Below are 18,386 nucleotides of genomic sequence, written 5' to 3'. Positions count from 1 at the left end.
TGTGACGTTAAAAAAAAGTGTAAAACAATTGTATGTTGTCATTTATAAATGTCACAGGCTCATTGAGGGTTAAAATGTCAAGAACAGCTATAAAGATGATTTGTGGAGGGAAACCTTGAGGTATCTGTGTGTAAATCCCAGGAGCTATTGATAGCCACATACAATGTGAAGCCATTAGCCCTCTGCCCTACAAATGCTTAGATAACAAACAGGGCGAACCGACTCAAGAGTCACTTTAGGGTGAACTGCAAAAACAGACCTCCCCCTGAAGCAAGTGAATTTCCTGCCCCATTTGTGGTTTTTGCTATCATTTTGAAAGGGATAGTTACCCCCCAAAATACTAATTCTCTCATCATTTACTCACCCTCACGCCACCCCATATGTGTATGAATTTCTTTCTTCTGCTGAACACAAACAGATATTTTTAAAAGAACATCTCAGCTCTGTAGGTCCGTACAATGGAAGTAAATAGTGGCCAGAAGGTCCAAAAAGCACATAAAGGCAGCATAAATGTAATGCATACAACTCCAGTGGTTTAATCCATATCTTCAGAAGTGAAGACCATGTGATTAGGTTGGTAAGGGTGAGAAATAGATCAATTTTAAGTCCTTTTTACAATAAAATCTCTACTGAACTTTCACTTTCACATTCTTCTTTTGTTTTAGGCAATTCTGATTCTTCCTTACTGGGCAGGGAGGAGAATGTATATTAAAAAAGAACTTAAATATTGATCTGTTCCTCACCCACACCGATCATATCACTTCAGACGACTGATATTAAACCACTGGTGTCTTATGGATTACTTTTATGCTGCCTTTATGTGCTTTTTGGATCTTCAAAGTTCTGGCCACCATTCACTTGCATTGTGTGGACCTACAGAGCTAAGAAATTCTTCTAAAAATATCAGTTTGTGTTCAGCAGAAGAAAGAAATTCATACACATTTGGGATGACATCAGGGTGAGTAAATGATGAGAGAATTTTCTTTTTTTGTGTGAACTGTCCCTTTAAGGAACATGAACTATTTTAATTTTCTTCCAGTCCCTTTTCTCTGTAAATTCCTTTTAGGGCATGTTTTAAAGAGTAGCTAATTTATAACAAATAAAATTAATAGCAATAAATTCACTCAAATGATATAAAATAGGCATATTTCAGTTGGATGGGGAAAATAACGTGGCTGGTTTAAAAGTGTCACACTCAAAATAGTAACACTGACTAAAGTAATTTGCATTAAATGGACTGAACGCACCTCCTCTACACATGTGATGGGAATTCTGTGTGTCAGCCATTCATTTACTGCAAACAAATGCATCAGACTTCCTATTCTAACCTGTTACACAAGGTTTTAAACAATGAAGATTGAAAAACACCTTTGGAAGAGGAAAGTACAACTTGAAAACACAAACAAGGCCAACAGGAAGTAACATAAAAGCGAAGTCACAGACATGACCATATTTAAAGGAATTTTCCTGTTCAATATATTTAATGACTCACCTCCTGTCTGTCTTTGAGGAGGTGGAGTTAGAGGAAGAGGACACGCCCAGCAGGGACCTCTCTTCCACGGACCCAGTGTGGCCACTGTCCACAGAGTCCGTATCGCTTGATTCCGGCCGGGTCACTTCCTTGGAGGCGGACTTCATTTCTGGGATCTGAGCAACTTGGAACCTGCAATTCACACAATTCAAAGTTCAGGAAGTGCACTTGGAGGGCTTAAATAAAATGCCAAATCAAAGTGAAATATTCAGTAGGAAATAATAATGGGCAGTTTTAAGTTAGACTTTATTTTATATTTTATTTTATAATTGTATATAAATGCCATTCCCACCTTCCAACAGACAGTACAGTGACATCTCCGGGCAAGGGGCTCTTGACCAGCTTAGAGGGGTTTTTGTGCGTATCGGCGGGCAGCAGCAGTTCGGGCCATTTCTTCTGGCTGCAGCGGGAACAGCAGAGCCCAGAAAGAGATGCCAGCCCATTTATAGTGTGCAAATGATGCTGATGGGTACACAGCCGTGGCAATGAGCGGAACTGCGAGAAAGGTGGAAGAGCCGGAAACCTGAGAGAGAAACACACAGAGAGACACTTACCACTGATATATGATATCATATCCAGTTGGTATAATTCACCAGCTTCATTCCCCATGCACTTTAATTGTATGGAAAAAAGATGCAATGAAAGTGAATGGTGACTGAGACTAACCTCTCATTTTGCGTTCCAGAGAAGAAATAACAGGAGTCATATTTATTAGCAGATGCCACTTGCTTTGATATTTTGTTATCTAATGTGGTGACATTCACACATTTTTAAGCATGACTTAAGTGTTCAAATACATTTTGGGGCAACTTTATACAAGCTTGGCACCTTCATAAAGAATTCAGCTAATGTGTGCTGAGCTCACAGGTGTGCATATTGGCTATTAAACATCTTTAAAGGGATATTTCACCCAAAAATGAAAAGTCATCCCAGATGAGTATGACTTTCTTCTGCAGAACACCAAGATTTGTAGTACAATATCTCAGATCTGCTCCATAAAAAGCAAGTGAATGGTGGCCAAAACTTTGAAGCCCCAAAAAGCACATAAAAGCAGCATAAAAGTAATCCAAAAGACTCCAGTGGTTTAATCTGTGTCTTCTAAATAGGTTTTGGGTGAGATCAGACCAAAATATAACAATTTGTTTTTCAATAAATCTTGACATCAGCAGTCTCCTTGGCGATCATGATTTCTACAGCTTTATTATTACACTTCCAACCACCATCAATGCATGTGTCAAGCACTAGGAAGTGTAATCGAGCTTAAAATCATGATCGTGCCTAGAAACTGCAATGGCAAGATGTACAGTGAAAAAGGAGTTATATTTTGGGCTGTTCTAGGGCTGGGCTTTTGTGATAATTGCCTTAAAAATATTACATCGTCAATCCCCCAGCCGAGGGTCAGTGAATTGTTTTGCTTTATAGATTTTGCTTTAAAAATTGAATTAATTTATTGAAACACTAAAAACATTAATTAATAGACATTTCTAAATTCAATTCGGGACAGGTTGCCCACCTGTTGTGGGTAGATGAGCAAAATGACCCATGCATGAAATACATTTGGACGAGAAGCTTGTGAACTGGATTCAGTCTCGTCACATTTGGCGGGTGGTTTCACACCCTGGCCACTGTTTAATATATTTGGTGACTTCCCAGATCCATGATTTTGCCATTTCCCGATATTGTTGATCATCATCTGTTCGCAATAAGCATCAGGATCTATGCAAGACATCGTCGATATCCGATTGCATTATCCTATCGCCCAGCCCTAGTCTGTTTTCACCCAAAACCGATTAGATTGCTTCACAAGACATTAAATCACTGGAGTCTAATTAATTATTTTTATGCTGCCTGTATGTGCTTTTTGCAGCTTCAAAGTTCTGGCCACTGTTCACTTTCATTGTATGGACCTTCAGAGCTGATATACTCCCCTAAAAAGCTTTGTTTGTGTTCATCAGAATAAAGAAAGTCATACACATCTGGCATGGCATAAGTCTGAGTAAATGAAAAATGTTCAGTTTTGGGTGAACTATCCCTTTAAACATGGCTTACCCAATAAGTGTTCTGAATAAAAGCTATACATTCTATAACGTCATACACATCATAACAGTCAAGAGTTCCTCCCCTGCCTAGTTTACTTTGATGTCACTCGGACAATGACCTTTGCTCAGCACAGAAGGGACAGTACTGGCACACAGGCTCAGTTTGCTGCCATCATCAAATCATGCCAGCCGAAATAACACAATGTGCCAGCCGCTTAGATCAAAAGATCCTTTTTTGCAGGCCAAGAGATCTGCTGTATTTAACTGCCACGAGCTCAGCTGCATCTGATATACTCACAATGGAACTATGGAAGGGAGGGACTCTGGATGGGAGGAGTCATGTAGGGTGGATATCAAGACTCAATATGTATGTGAACTAATCAGTGCTAATTAGTTTTGGATGGACAAAAATTTACACATTTTCACAATGACTAAAGCACATCCTTCTGGATGATTTATTGGCCTGTCAGTGATACAGACCAGGTGTAAACTAATTTAACGCTGGCACGATATCTCACTATCAGCTCTTCTAACACTATAGCGATTTCTACATTAAAGCATTAACAAGAATGAGATGCAGCTTTATGGAAGCTCTTGGAAAGCTTCCTGTATCACAACCGTGATTTGGCTGCATTCCTGTCCAAAATTGGCCACTAGTTTAACGCATTATAACTTTCAATCTTACATCCATCCCCAGTGTTCATGGTGGACTGTGACATCTGTGACATCATTGAAACCAACATACATTTCATAAACGGCAGAGCACTTGTAAAGAACGTAACGAGAAAAAAGCGCTATAGGAGAGGATATCTAGCCTTTAAAATAAAAGCTACTGTGATTTTTTTCAGATTGTTTGACATCAGTGTTGATGTGTATATGTCTGATACAGTATGTTCTTACTTGATAGATGAGCTTTTGGTCATAGCCATCTGTTTATTCTCATATTCCAGCAACAGTTCTTCCAAAGCAGCTGCATTTTCTTTAACACACACACAAACACACATAAGACTCAGTACTTTCACAGGCAGTGTGACGTGAGGAGTGATTCAAATGTGTCGAGAAACCTCACACACCTTTCTTCTCTGTGATGAGTCGAACAAGAACACTGATCGTGTCTTCATTAGGGTCATCGATAACATACGGACAAAGGTTTCCTAAGGAAAACAGAGAGAAAACAGTACTTTAATATATTGTTTTATATTATATTATTAATACAGTAATGAAAATGCTCCTGTCTGGATATATTTGTTTTTTAAATAATGATAATAATAAATTCAGTACAACAAACACTATCATTATATATATATTAGAGAGAATGAGATTTTATCCCATTAAAGTAATGAGTTTATTTACTTGACAAGCTAATTGGCATAGGATTTTAAGTCTTTTTTAAGAGATCAAATTTAGTGAGATAAATGCTTAAAACAAGAAAAAACTGTTTGCCAGTGGGGTAAGAAAAATACACTTAAAAAGGGTTAGTTCACCCAAAAATGAAAATTATCCCATAATTTTTTGACTCTCAAGCCATCCTAGTTGTATAAGACTTTCTTCTTTCAGCCAAATACAATCTGAGTTATATAAAAAAATATCCTGGCTCTTCCAAGCTTTATAACGGGAGTGATCTTTAAGCAAAAAAAAGCGCATCCATCCATCAAAAAAGTAATCCATACGGTTAATAAATGCCTTCTGAAGCGAAGTGATACGGCCGTCCACGCGTTCATTAGAGAGTCGAGTTTTAGCGTATGACGTAGGCATAGCGTAAGCTCCGGTGAGAAGTGAAAAAAGCGCAGAGAACAGAGGAAGCTAGTGAACGCGCGGACGGCCATTACCAGAAGCCATTGATTATAATTTATAGTTATAAATATGGATTTTTTTCCTCACAAAAACGCATCGCTTCGCTTCAGAAGGCCTTTATTAACCCCTGGAGCCGTATGGATTACTTTTTTGATGGGCTTCAAAATCTAAGGTACCATTCACTCCCATTATAAAGCTTGGAACAGCCAAGATGTTTTTATATAACTCAGATTGTGTTTGGCTGAAAGAAGAAAGTCATTTACACCTAGGATGGCTTGAGGGTGAGTAAATTACGGGATAATTAAAATTTTGGGGTGAACTAATCCTTTAATTCAAAGGGAAAACAAGTTTATTTAGCTTACCCCATTGGCATATTTATTTTTTCTTGTTTTAAGTCTAATGTTCAAATTTACATGTATCTTAAAACAAGACTTAATACCATATCCCATTATGATTCACAAGTAAAGAAATCACATTTTAAGAATGTTTTAATTTTATTTTATAGGAAAACAAGACAAAAATACTTGACTTAAAAACAATTTTTTGCAGTGTTCTAATATTTCTTTCTTTTTTCTTTTTTTATAATGGGGAGAAATATAACCCAAACAGGTTCTTGGCAGTTTTTCTGATTCACCCAAGGGTGTGTCAAATATTACATGAAGAAGAAGCATTGCTTTAAAGGAATAGTTCACCCCAAAAATAATAATAATTATCTCATAATTTACAAATCAATGGAGGTCCATGAGTCCAACACTTCCAAGCTCCAAAGAGGACATAAAGGCAGGATAAAGGTAATCTGAAGCGATACAATCAGTTTTGAGTGAGAACAATAATGCAACTCCCTTTACACTATCACCACATGGGTCATGTTGGTCCCCAATGACTTATATTGAATGAATATATTCACATCATATCCCCATTAAAATATCTTTGTTTGTGTTCCGCAGAAGAAAAAAAAGTCACGCGAGTTTGAGACGGCATAAAGGTGTGTAAATAATGAGAGAATTACAATTTTTGGGTGAACTGTTCTTTAAACTCTTCCGTGGGTGTGTCTCATCCCTGTCCTTAAATGCTATTTTTAGTAGATTTTAATAGCACAGCAAAGCCGCAGTGCTCTGTGACACAATTATTTCCTCATTCTCAAAATCCACAGGAGTTAGAAAAACCTGAAGTTCACTATGAGTCATTGCCGTCACACAACAATTCATATCACAACGAAAATTTTGTTATTCTGCTAAACTATCAGCTCCTGAAAAATCTCTATTGTTACGCATTCCCTTTGTTATTGGATACAGGACGCTCACTGTGTAGGGAACTCTATGGGCTATTTCCCAGAGTTCCACAGTGAAGCTGCTGGGGACAGTAGAACGGCTCACTCAGCACTCTGCTGTATTCAACCAGAAAAAACGTCAACACTGCAGCCCAGCTTTATTCTAATCAACCAGGACCATTTGTCAGAATAGTACATTCATACACATGTACAGTGGTTTGAAGAGATCAAATAGATACTGTTCCATCCATCCAACCAACCATCCAATGTCAAGCTGATATCTGAATGCTGTAACACCCATTACACATTACCCCATCACCTGAAAGAGTCTTGGTGATTCAATTCACATCTGGGATGTGCAATTAGAACATATCAGTTTACTGTTACACTATGAAATACAGCAGCTCAAAGTGTAAATGTGAAGCACTGCGTAATCATCTACTTTTGAAAGTGTCAAGGAAAGACATTTTTGTGCATTTGGAGCTAGAAATTGAGAAGGAACGCTGACGTAAACAGAGTGGTAGAAAGAGACAGTGATTGGCATGCCGTATTTTATGCTACACTGCAATGACGATATCATCATTTGTTCCTCTGGATTCCCTCACCTGTTGTAGAGTGTCCTGGATTCAAACCAAACACACACACCACAAGCTTTCAAAACACCCTCTAGCTTTCATTATTAAAACACCACATAACTTGTGATGATGAATTCATCATGTTCCCAAGATTTCTAACATAAATGGTGTATGATGTAACAAGATTTTATTCTTATTGAGTATTTAAAAACAATTAAATAAAGGCCATATTTAAGTCGATATGAACTTGGCAGTCTAGCAGTGTTTTAGTAGTGTGCTAAAGGGTTTGTTTAGGTCATAGTTATGACACTGGATTGCTCACATTGACCAAGTCAGAACTAGTCAACATTGTGCTGAGAACATTTACAAGCAGAGAACAGACTGAATTATTAATTGAAGGAAAGTGGATAAAGAGGGAGTTTCATGCTGTGCAAAGATAGATGAGGAACGACAGAGATAGACACAAGGGAAGCTACATTTTACAGCATGTACAGTTCCCTGAGTTGCATTGGGGCTAACAACATAACACAAGTGAGAAAAAACACTCAACAGAGGAGTTCCAGCAGGCATTTGCCTAAGGCACCACATTTAGAATGAGAACTAGTGATGCCTGTCTATGGCTTGCACACAAACCGAATCGTTTTAAGTGGTTTCTCACTCTTTAAACCAGTAACAGGACACTTTATAGAAGACAGAGCTTTTGGTGAAGTGGGATATTTACCTGCAATCCATTGAAATCAAACAGGCTGGTTGTGACGTCATCAATATTAAAGGTGCAATATGTAATATATTTACTGTACTAAAGCATAAAATTATCATAATATGTTATCAGAGATTTAAGAAAAATGCTAAGTTGAAATACTGTCTTCCCTGAAAACAATGCTACAGCCAGTATATTCTACTTGTCCGTTCCAGGCTGGGATTTTTGTTTATGGCCTGTGTGATCCCGCCCACCGGCCAATTCCCAATAATATTTAGACACCCCAGGTTGCCAGATTTGAAACAAGTTAGTGGGCAAACTCAGCGTGCTGCAGCCATGGAAGCCAGCAATACATCTAGCTATCAATGCCATTGTCAGTTTGCTCATTGCTGTTGCGTGTCCTTAATCTGACAACCTGCGTGAGCTTCGAGTCTGGGGATGAGGGAGCGGGGGAGACAACTCTCTGCAATATTTTGAATTTGGACTTTAGTACCAATTTTAAACGCTTGATGTCAATGATACATATTGTTCCTTTAAGTAGTCAGTATACAGAGTGTGTTGTACACCCAATTTATACCAGACCAGCTTCCAAGATTGTCAAAATCATGGTGATTAGTTATTTATCTACATACGTAAATATTAGTAAAAACTGTCCCTTTACACAGTTCAGATGTTGCCGCAATTAAACTACCATAGAAAGAGACTGGCTATGTCATTATTTTTAGTTCACACAAACCGTTGCTCAAACATTGTTTTTTTTTCAACAAAATGAAAAGCTGTCTGTATAGCCATTGATGATGACACTACTGGAACAGTGAACTGGTTCAACTGCAGGATCTTATATATGGGTTCCCCCTCTTTATGTATATATTTAAGTCTCAATCAGACAGTCTTTTTTTGTTTGTGTCTGCATTCAACAACATTACACAAGTACACTATGCCCTGTGTTTTATTTTTAAAGCAACATGTTGCATTTGACAATGTGTGACTTGAAGAGGTAAGGGTTAAAGTAATTTCCTCATTCCCAATAATAGGATACAAAGCAATATTTGTTCATTATTCTACTTTGTCTAATGCTGCTGACATTATGACTGCTCTTCCATATCAATCTTGTTTTTACTGTGAATACATTTCTCTCTTGAAAAAAGAATAAACTTAAAACCAACAGAGAATGTAAAACTGTTAATTTTCTTGTTAACATTGTGCAAACAGCATAGGGTCATTCTACAATTATAATGCAAGTCACATCATGTAAGTTATAACTACCCACATAAACATCTGGACTTATAATAGTGTAGAGCATCTCCTTATGGTTCTACACATGTCTACAAATAACACAGAATGGCAGTTACATCTAGCTAGCAGCACGCCCTCATCCACTTTTATTAATTTCTGGCTACTAGCCTCAAGTTAGCCACTGTCGGCCAGGGCCCTTTGTAGATCAGTGATTAGATGGACCAAACAGACTTCTGCATTTTTTCACTTTTCTTTGTGCAAAGGGCAAAATGGCACGTTTACCTATTTGAATCAAATGTCAGGTGTTAAAACTACATAGAAATAAAGTCCTTTACAGGAATATACTGGAATGTCTGTTGATGTTTCTTTTTGGGAACTTTCTATTGGCTGTTGTGCATGCACAATTAATGAGAAAGGCCTGTGCAGGTTTTGGGGACTGTTTGGGGGTTATATTAACTAACATATAAAGGTAATTGAGGTTTTAGTTTTGTTTTGAGTTCAACTTAATGTTAAATATGTTGTTTTATTTTATGAAAAGGGGTTATTTTTAAGTTGCCCTGGGTGAGATTAGTGTTGCTTTGAGACAGTTTTATCATCATTGTTTATCAGATTCACAATAATTGGGCCTCCAACTTTCTTCCCAGTAATATCCATGCTATAATATTATTAATACAAGTGCCAGAAGTACATATATTAACGCCAGCCGAAATTCAGTTGTGGTGTGGGCCAGAATTATATTATCAGTATAACTTTAATGTATGTCCATCACTCTTACAGTGTAATGGAGTTGCAACTGTTATGTCACCAACATACATGACAAGTTCACATTGAGTTTCAAAAATTAAATAAAGGGTAGATATTCAAAGTATACTTGAAATAATTTCCTTTCAGTACAACCAAGTATACTTACATCTTTAGTTGCACCACAGCACTGCTTTCAGCAAACTTAAGTGCATTAAGCACAAAATGAGTTGTTCCAATTTAGCAGACTTTAAGTATACCAATTTATAGCCTGCCAGCAATACTGAAGCACCCAAGAAAAAAGTGTGCTTAAGTATATTACTTTTTCACAAGGGTAGCACCTGTGTGCACAGCTTGTGAACAACTCTGCTGGTAACGAAGCAGTTAAATTACCAAAAGTCTATACCAGGTTTTTCTGGACATACATCTTAGAGAACAGTGCAAATATCAAAATATCACAGCCAAATGATGCAGAACTAGCACTGGGCTCCAGATTTAAATATACCTTTCAAAATCTCCAAAGCAAAATGAATGCTTTGTAATAATGGGTAAACCTTTCAAGAGAGCTACCAGGAGCTCTGAGGTTGTTAAACAATGGTATAGCCAGATATGCATTATCTATAAAGCCACTTACAGTATATTCATGCAATTCCTTTTCTGTTTTCAATACAAGTTAAGCTCAATAGACAACATTTGCGGCATAAATATTGACTACCACAGGAAATAATTTAAACTTTTCCTTCCTTTTCTTTAAAAAAGCCAAAATCTTTTGGAAACCCTTCTGTGAGGCACTTTACATTTTGAAGGCACGAGTCGATTTTTGTTGTTGTTGAGGTAATCAACATTATGCCAAAAATGTTGACAACTGAGCCTAACTTGCATTGAACCCTGAATATTCCTTTAAGAGTATGTGTGTTTTGGTTCCAGCCTGTGACCTTGTCTTACTAGCAACATGCTAGTCGAGCTAAAGATGGCTTAATTGGATGATGATGATTATTATTATTATATCCTTTATTATCCATGAAGGTCCTATTGAGATAATACAATCCCTTCTTCCAGGGAGTCCTGGTCAAGACACATCAAGATTGATGGTTTATTAGAAAACACCTAACCCTAACCTAATCATATTAACTTAAAGGAAGATCTACTAATCGGAGAAGTCACTGGTACCATGAAAACAGGTATTGCGGCAATCTCCATTGGCTAGGTCACGTTGTTATATACTGGGAATGTACTGTAAGTCACTTTGGATAAAAGCATCTGCCAAATTATATTATATTAAATGAAATCCCGACTGTACCCAAATTCAAGCTCTGTTGCTCTACCTCCTCAGCATGTTATGATTGACGCATGATTCACACAGTAGTTATTGGAGACTTACCCGCTTTACAGGCAAAACCAGAATCATCATATTTTTGTGCTACTATAGCGAGAACACTCTACAGAACAGGGCTGCAGTTACACCCTCTTATTCAAACATGGACACAAATGGAGGATACGTTTCTACTGTCCGCATGTTCTCTGTGGTTTTATATAGTTTCACTCTGGTTTCCAACCCTAAGGAGATGGGTTTTGGTGAAATGCTTTGGTCTCTGTTGCTCTTAATACTAGACTCACGTTAACTATGAAGTTGAGATGATTTTTAAGAGATTGCAGATTACAGTATATTCTGCTGCATATAAACAAAAGTCTATTAAGGGGTCATCACTGATATGGGTGTATGCTTGGCTTTTTTTAATATTATTGTCTTTTTTTTATTTAAACTTTTCCATCAGTTGATAAAACTATTTTGTGGTTTCTTTAAAAGGGACATATCTTAAGAAACAAAATGTCCCTTGATCTTTCAAGATAAAACATTTCATTGTACTATGAAAACATAACTCAAAACTTTCTTCCCTGTCCAAATTTATTTAAACTAAGTCGCAATATTAGCTCATTGCAAACTTTTGCCACCATAATGAGGCAGAGGGACCCCCCTAATGTAGAATAAAACACAATTTTCTTTATCTCATATGAGTGTAATAATTTTAAACACCTGTCAAAAGTACTAATCGTTTATCTAGCCGTCTACCTTCTTTCTGTGGCGTGGCAGATTCTTCGTCCACTGCATCTTTCTCGGCATTGCAGCGGTAGCCCTTCTTCTTCAGCAGATTGCAGATGAGAATTCCCAGCAGTCCCATCACGCAGAAGATAGGCACCAGTGCAAAAACGGCATACTCTGTGCTCTTCTCCTCTGGATTGTTAACGCCGGTGGAGTTTGCACCTCTCACTCCAGACCTGCTGGGGGTACCCTTAACAACATTACGTCTGCGACGAGTGTATGGCTCTGTAGAATAAACATGGAATAGTTAGTGCCGTTTTGTAATGCAAGCATCACTATTACTATTGTTCACACTCAGGGTTAGGTTTTAAACAAAAACCTAACCCGTTTTGACTTGGGCCTGTGATAAGGGACCGGGTGTGCTGAATCACGACCCGGCCCCCGCCCTCTGCCCTGCCACATGGACATAGAGGACAATGTTGATTTAAAAATTCTTGTAGAAAATTCACATTTAATTTCTTAGCCTTGTTGACAGCCATAACTTTTTCATACTTGTTTGGTTAGCATAATGGCCAAAACTGAACAAACAGAGGGGTCCGGTATCCGCTTCGCCAGTCCGTTGTAGAAATTTCACACAACACTGTTATAGAATACATATAAATACTTACTACTGACGCAGGTGTGGAGGGTGTAGTTCTTCCGTGTAGCAGCAGGGTGAAACCTGAAAAATATGTCAGTTTTGGAAACTTTGTGAGACTATGACAACATATCTGTTTTGACACCATGTATATGCTTAACTGGTATCAGAAGGGCAAATCATAAAGGTGTAACGGGATTATTCACTCCAGAGTATTTGAACATGGACGATAAATATTTTCTCTTATTTACCCAGGAAGACACACTCCACACACGGCGTCAGACTGTGAGGTCGGTGCTGTGAGGATCCAGCGGTTGAGTTCTCTGCAGGACGTATGTGGGCGGCATGGCTTAGTGTCATGGGTGTCTGAGAAGCTGCCTGCTGGGCAAATCTGGCACGATCCAGTCTCACCGGGAGCCTCAGCTTCCACACAAGCCTTAAATAAATAAATATACATCACTTGAATGACGTAATCAAAAACTGTGAGAAAGAACAAACTCTTATTTATCTGATACCATAGTGTACATTTCTTTAAAGGGGAGTGAAATTATTATTACATATATTTGTTTCTTTTAATTTTGAGGTGAAATGCCACCTGTGAGTTTTACCTACAAAAATGTTTGAAATTTGGGTTTCATATTTAAATGACAAAAGAACCAAAAGAAGTCTTTAAGTGCATAAATACAGTATAGTGTAACCTCTTATGATTTGGTTTATTATTTCCAATATATACCCAAACAGGATTCATTTATTTGTTTGAGACCAAAATGTTGGATGTAATGGAACCAGGATGTGTTTTCTGGAGTGTGATTCTGTGCAGAGAGTTTTGTGGTGTGTATCTTTTGGGAGGGCTGTTTTGTCTCACCGAGGTGGGCTCCTGCCCTGATGGACAGAGTGGACACACACAGCCCTCGTTCCACTGACACTGTGCCGCTAATGTCCCCCATAACTCCAACAGCTACAGAGAAACACAAAAATTATCATTAATATAAAAAGGCATAAAAATGTACAAGCCAATTTTTTAAGCTAGAGAGGGAACTAAGAAAACGACAAGCCAGTGGAAGGACTGTGATGCTCTGGGAAATGTTCTGCTGGTAAACTCTGTGTCCGGCCATTCATGTGGATGTCAATCTGACACATGCCACCTACCTAAACACTGTTGCAAACCAGGTTCACCCCTTCATGGCAATGGTATTCCCTGATGGCAGTGGCCTCTTTCAGCAGGATAATGCGCCCTGCCACACTGCACACATTGTTTAGGAATGGTTTGAGGAACATGATGAAGTGTTCAAGGTGTTGACTTGGCCTCCAAATTCACCAGATCTCAATCTCATTGAGGATCTGTGGGATGTGCTGGGCCAACAAGTCCGATCAACCGCGGCTCCATCTCGCAACTTACAGGTCATGAAGGATCTGCTTCTAACGTCTTGGTGCCTAATACCACAGGACACCTCAGCAGTTTCTGTGTTGTTTTGGCTGCACGCAGAGGGCCGATAGCATATTAGGCAGGTTGTCATAATGCTTTGGTTCATCACTGTATATCTAGTGTAGTGTAATAGAGTAGAATAGAGTGGACATTATGGTGTAGAGCAGAGCTATTCAACTGGCGGCCCGTGGGCCAATTCCGGCTCATTTGAAATTTTCAGTGGCCTGTCTGAGGTTGTCAGTTGTCTTAAGGGCTGTTCACACTGAACTTGTTTTGTGTCTGTTCATGCTGTTTTTCAATTGTTTTCCTATGTAAACTTGAGCTAGATGCACATTGCACCACTTATTAATGTTTTTACAGTGTCTTGTGCAAGAACACAGCGTTTATTACTCTTTCGGAGATTGCGCTACGAATTATCATTATCCGTAATTTTGACAAAATGGGAAAACTAAAGAACAAAATAGGATAGTGCAATACTGTACAGTATAGTGTAGTACTGTATAATATGACATAGTATTGTGTAGTATAGTATAGCGTGGTATAGTGTAGTACAGTACAATATAGGATAGTGAAGTTTAGTTCAGTATAGTATAGCACAGTGTAGTACAGTATTGGATAGGACAGAGCAGTATAGTACAGTATAGTGCATTAAAGTATAGTACAGTGCAGTATGGTTAAGTACACTCCGCTGCAGTATAGGATAGTGCAATATAGTAGAGTATAGTGAAATACAGTATAGAATATTATAACATACAGTATTATAGTGTAGTATTGTATAGGATAGTGCAGTATAGTACAGTATAGTGCACTTCAGTATAGTACATAGTTATAGTATAGTGTGAGTACTGTATGAGTATTATACTGTAGATGGTTTTCCAAGACTGTAGTTCATGTTCTCTGCTTGAAGGATGATTGAGAAGTGTGAGAAGAGACACAAGGATACAAAGTGTTCTCAAAGAATCCTCACTTTATTATCCCATATCAATTCATCACTGACTACTTTAGCACTCTGCTGCAGTCATCTGGGGTACAGATAGTCTGTGTGAGTATGTGATGGAGAAAGAGGATACAAAAACTTAACAGTAGTATTTTATCGAGCATACTTACGATGAGACAGACAGGAGCTGCGCAGTAAAGGTGGTTCTTCATCGTCTTCAAGATATTCTTCTATACTCATGTAATCTGAAAAACACATACGAGGCACTCAATGGCACATATAGCAAATATACCAACATAACATCAGCACTTAGACTGCAGCTGTTTTGGGTTTGTGTGTGAAATAAAAATACTACTACGCTAAAGTGTGACAAAAATAGTCAGCTGTGCCATGGTTTTGGCCAGCTCAACTTTTCGTGGCCTATTTTTAGACCAAACGTGCCCAGTCAGGCCAGAACCCACAAATTGGAGCTACTGGAGCGAGAAGGTTAAATTAACTGATTCTCTAAAGAGCAGGCAGAGGTCTAGCATCATTCCTTCTAGATTACAAAAAAGAAAACGCTCAGCCTTCATGCTCGTATACAAACATCATGATCTAAATCAAAGCGTTCCACAGAAGAAAGTCATACGATTTTGTGCATATGAGGAAGTAAATGCCAAAATGTTCATTTTTGGGTGAAAAATTTCTTTAAAGAAATAAAATAAAAACGTGGACAAATACAAAGCACAGACTCATGCATCATTGTACTTACAATTGTCTTGTAACTTTGTATAATACAGCATAACAAACTTTATGACTTCTATAAACAAAGACATCTTATGCCATACATAAATATAAAGACAAGTAAATACAAGCATCATCTCTAGGACAAACAGACACCTGCAGGGCTTTGATCTCGCATCATGACAACAGAACAGACAGTACAATCACATAGGTGCTAACTGATACTGCCACACTTACCCCAGCGTGCTGTTGTACTCTGTTGCCCTGGTAACAGTCTGAGGATGCTCTGCTCACTATGGTGACCCTGGCTATGTGTCACACTGTACCTGTCTTCATATCACTGTCATTCCTTATACTGCCACTCAAAACCACAGCTCCTCCCACAACATGAGAGAGGCCCCTCCTCCTCTACCACAGTCCTCCAATCATATGAGCCTTACCCTCGATTTACATTAAGGTTTAAAGGCTGTACTTTGGTTTGTCAAAGACACTGTGGTGGAGAGATTTTTCAAAGTAAATAATTTTTAAACTCAGCTGAATGGGTTTGGCCAATAAAAAGATATAAAGACTAGAAACATGAAAAAACATGAAAAAATGTAAAAAACACAGTAATTAAGTTTAGACAGCACGTGTCCACCAGCTAGTTTTGAAATTTTGGCTAATGTTAGTATGGATAGACTGGCACTGGATTAAAGCTACAGCAAGTGTTTTCAGTGCAATGCAGTCAGGCCCTTTAAACCCTCCAGAAAATGGGGGAAAAATGGGGATGGAAAAGTTTTTAAATTATGAAATGTTCTTTCAAAATATACAGTACATTACAATACAGTAATATACCCTCACTTAGCACTTCACTAGGAACTGCACACCTACTTATTTGTGGGAATATCAGCCAATTATGTGTAAAATCATGCAGATACAGATCAGGCACTTCAGTTAATGTTCACATCAACCATCAGAATAGGGAAAAAGTTTCAGTGATTTTGACTGTGGCATGATTGGTGGGTCCAGACGGGCTGGTTTGAGTATTTCAAACTGCTGATCTCCTGGGATTTTCAATCACAACAGTCTCTAGATTTTACTCCGAATGGTGCCAAAAACAAAAAACATCCAGTGAGCGGCGGTTCTGCAGACGGAAATGCTTTGTACATGAGCGAGGTCAACAAAGAATGGCCAGACTGGTTCGAGCTTACAGAAAGTCTTAAGTAACTCTGTACAATTGTAGTGAGCAGAATAGCATCTCTGGGCTACAACAGCAGAATATGTCGGGCACTTTATTAGGACCATAGAGTTCCTAATAAAGTGCTCAGTGAGTGTACAGTAGGGTTAGATCAGGATAACAAAATATATTGAAACATGTTGTACTTGGAAAAATCACTGTGATCTTCAAACCAATTTATTATCATTAAGTAAGCTCTGGTAAATTGAATCAATATTAGACCTAAATGAGTGCTGGATCAGAGCTGCTCTTTCTGGATTTATAAGGGATTCAAACTAAGAAATTAATCCCAAGCAGGCTGATAGAACATCATATCAATGAAGCTTTGAGTTTCGACTCAAGACAACACAGCATTCAACAAAACTCTGATCAAACATCTCAGAAACATAATACTGATTCCTCATAAATAACGGCAGTCTCACCCATATACGGCAGACAACAACTTAACTAAAGTTAAATGTATCTTTTGAAAAAAATAAAAAAATCACCCTTTTCATGTCACACCAACAAACAAATGAGTTTGCAGTTGTGGCAAAGACAATTTTGTTGCCCTTCGTGTCAAATGACAAGGCTCTCGGGAGAAATGTTAACTTGCAGTAAATTTAAGACTTTCAAAAGTCAAGTACTCCCACCTCAGCTGCCCACCCTTAAACCACCACACAGAAATTGCTCGTCCTTCACATTTCAGTGGTAGTAGCAAGATCAGCAGCCAGTTGGACATGTCTCATGTGTGGTTAAATTTAGCTCCTTCATTAAAAAGCTATAAAGCTTAAACGAACAGTAATTACAGTTCTTGCAGCTCTTGCATCTCTGTACTGTCCAGTTTCCCATTTTGTGGCTTTTGGAAGGCCATGAAAAACAGTTTAAAGTAAATAAAACAACAACAAACATAATACAATCACCCAGAATTATCCATTTTCGGAAATGTCATGTTACAATTTGGAAACGATGAAGGGGTTGCCCTGGGCTGACTTTTGCAGCTAAAGTCCTAGCCACCATCTTTCTCATGCTCCAGACGAACTCAAGCTGAAGACTTTAGACCAGAAGCCTTAAAGTCATTCATACAAGACAAAGCATGCATTTGCCACCATTCCAAGTTTGAAACAAGAACAGATCTCTATTCAAAAGACAAGTCTTCAGACTAGAAACCACAGTCATCAGTTGATTTAAACCTTGTTAAGCACTCAGAAATTTCCTACATCAAAATCAAGATCGTCAGCCAACTAGGGCTTTTTCATATCATTCGATATCGATATTTATCACGATATTCAATCACATTTGCACATTGCACATTTGTTTTAATAAAAACTAAATCCTAACAGTCTAAACAGTCTTTACAAAACTGTGGGGAAAAGAGTAAGCGGGATGCGGACCGGGACAGGGCATAAGTGAAGCGTGTTTCAGTGCTAGAGAAAAATATTCAAGAATACGGCGCAGAAAGATCAGATATGATGTAACCGGCACTGTTGTTTTGTCGCGCTGCTCACTAGAGAGGGCGTAACCGTCGTCATGATGTCTTG

At 38.3% G+C, this 18,386-nt stretch overlaps 1 protein-coding gene across 1 annotated transcript in view; it reads right to left on the bottom strand.

Moving 5' to 3' along the window:
• Positions 1 to 18,386, bottom strand: part of relt (RELT TNF receptor) — a 28,448-nt gene that overhangs the window by 1,156 nt on the left and 8,906 nt on the right. Inside the window, exons 2-10 of the mRNA XM_052152443.1 lie at positions 15,098 to 15,172; positions 13,430 to 13,522; positions 12,816 to 13,000; positions 12,596 to 12,648; positions 11,958 to 12,212; positions 4,644 to 4,724; positions 4,471 to 4,549; positions 1,824 to 2,054; positions 1,493 to 1,663 (exon numbers count right to left, since the gene is read on the bottom strand). Coding sequence (XP_052008403.1) covers positions 1,493 to 1,663; positions 1,824 to 2,054; positions 4,471 to 4,549; positions 4,644 to 4,724; positions 11,958 to 12,212; positions 12,596 to 12,648; positions 12,816 to 13,000; positions 13,430 to 13,522; positions 15,098 to 15,139 — 1,190 coding nt within the window. The 5' untranslated portion in view covers positions 15,140 to 15,172. The remainder of the gene's footprint in view (positions 1 to 1,492; positions 1,664 to 1,823; positions 2,055 to 4,470; positions 4,550 to 4,643; positions 4,725 to 11,957; positions 12,213 to 12,595; positions 12,649 to 12,815; positions 13,001 to 13,429; positions 13,523 to 15,097; positions 15,173 to 18,386) is intronic.

This window comes from Xyrauchen texanus, chromosome 21 (genome assembly GCF_025860055.1).
Source record: "Xyrauchen texanus isolate HMW12.3.18 chromosome 21, RBS_HiC_50CHRs, whole genome shotgun sequence".
Lineage (NCBI taxonomy): Eukaryota > Metazoa > Chordata > Actinopteri > Cypriniformes > Catostomidae > Xyrauchen > Xyrauchen texanus.
The sequence above is the reverse complement of the archived record's forward strand: the minus strand, read 5'-3'. Positions and strand labels throughout refer to the sequence as shown.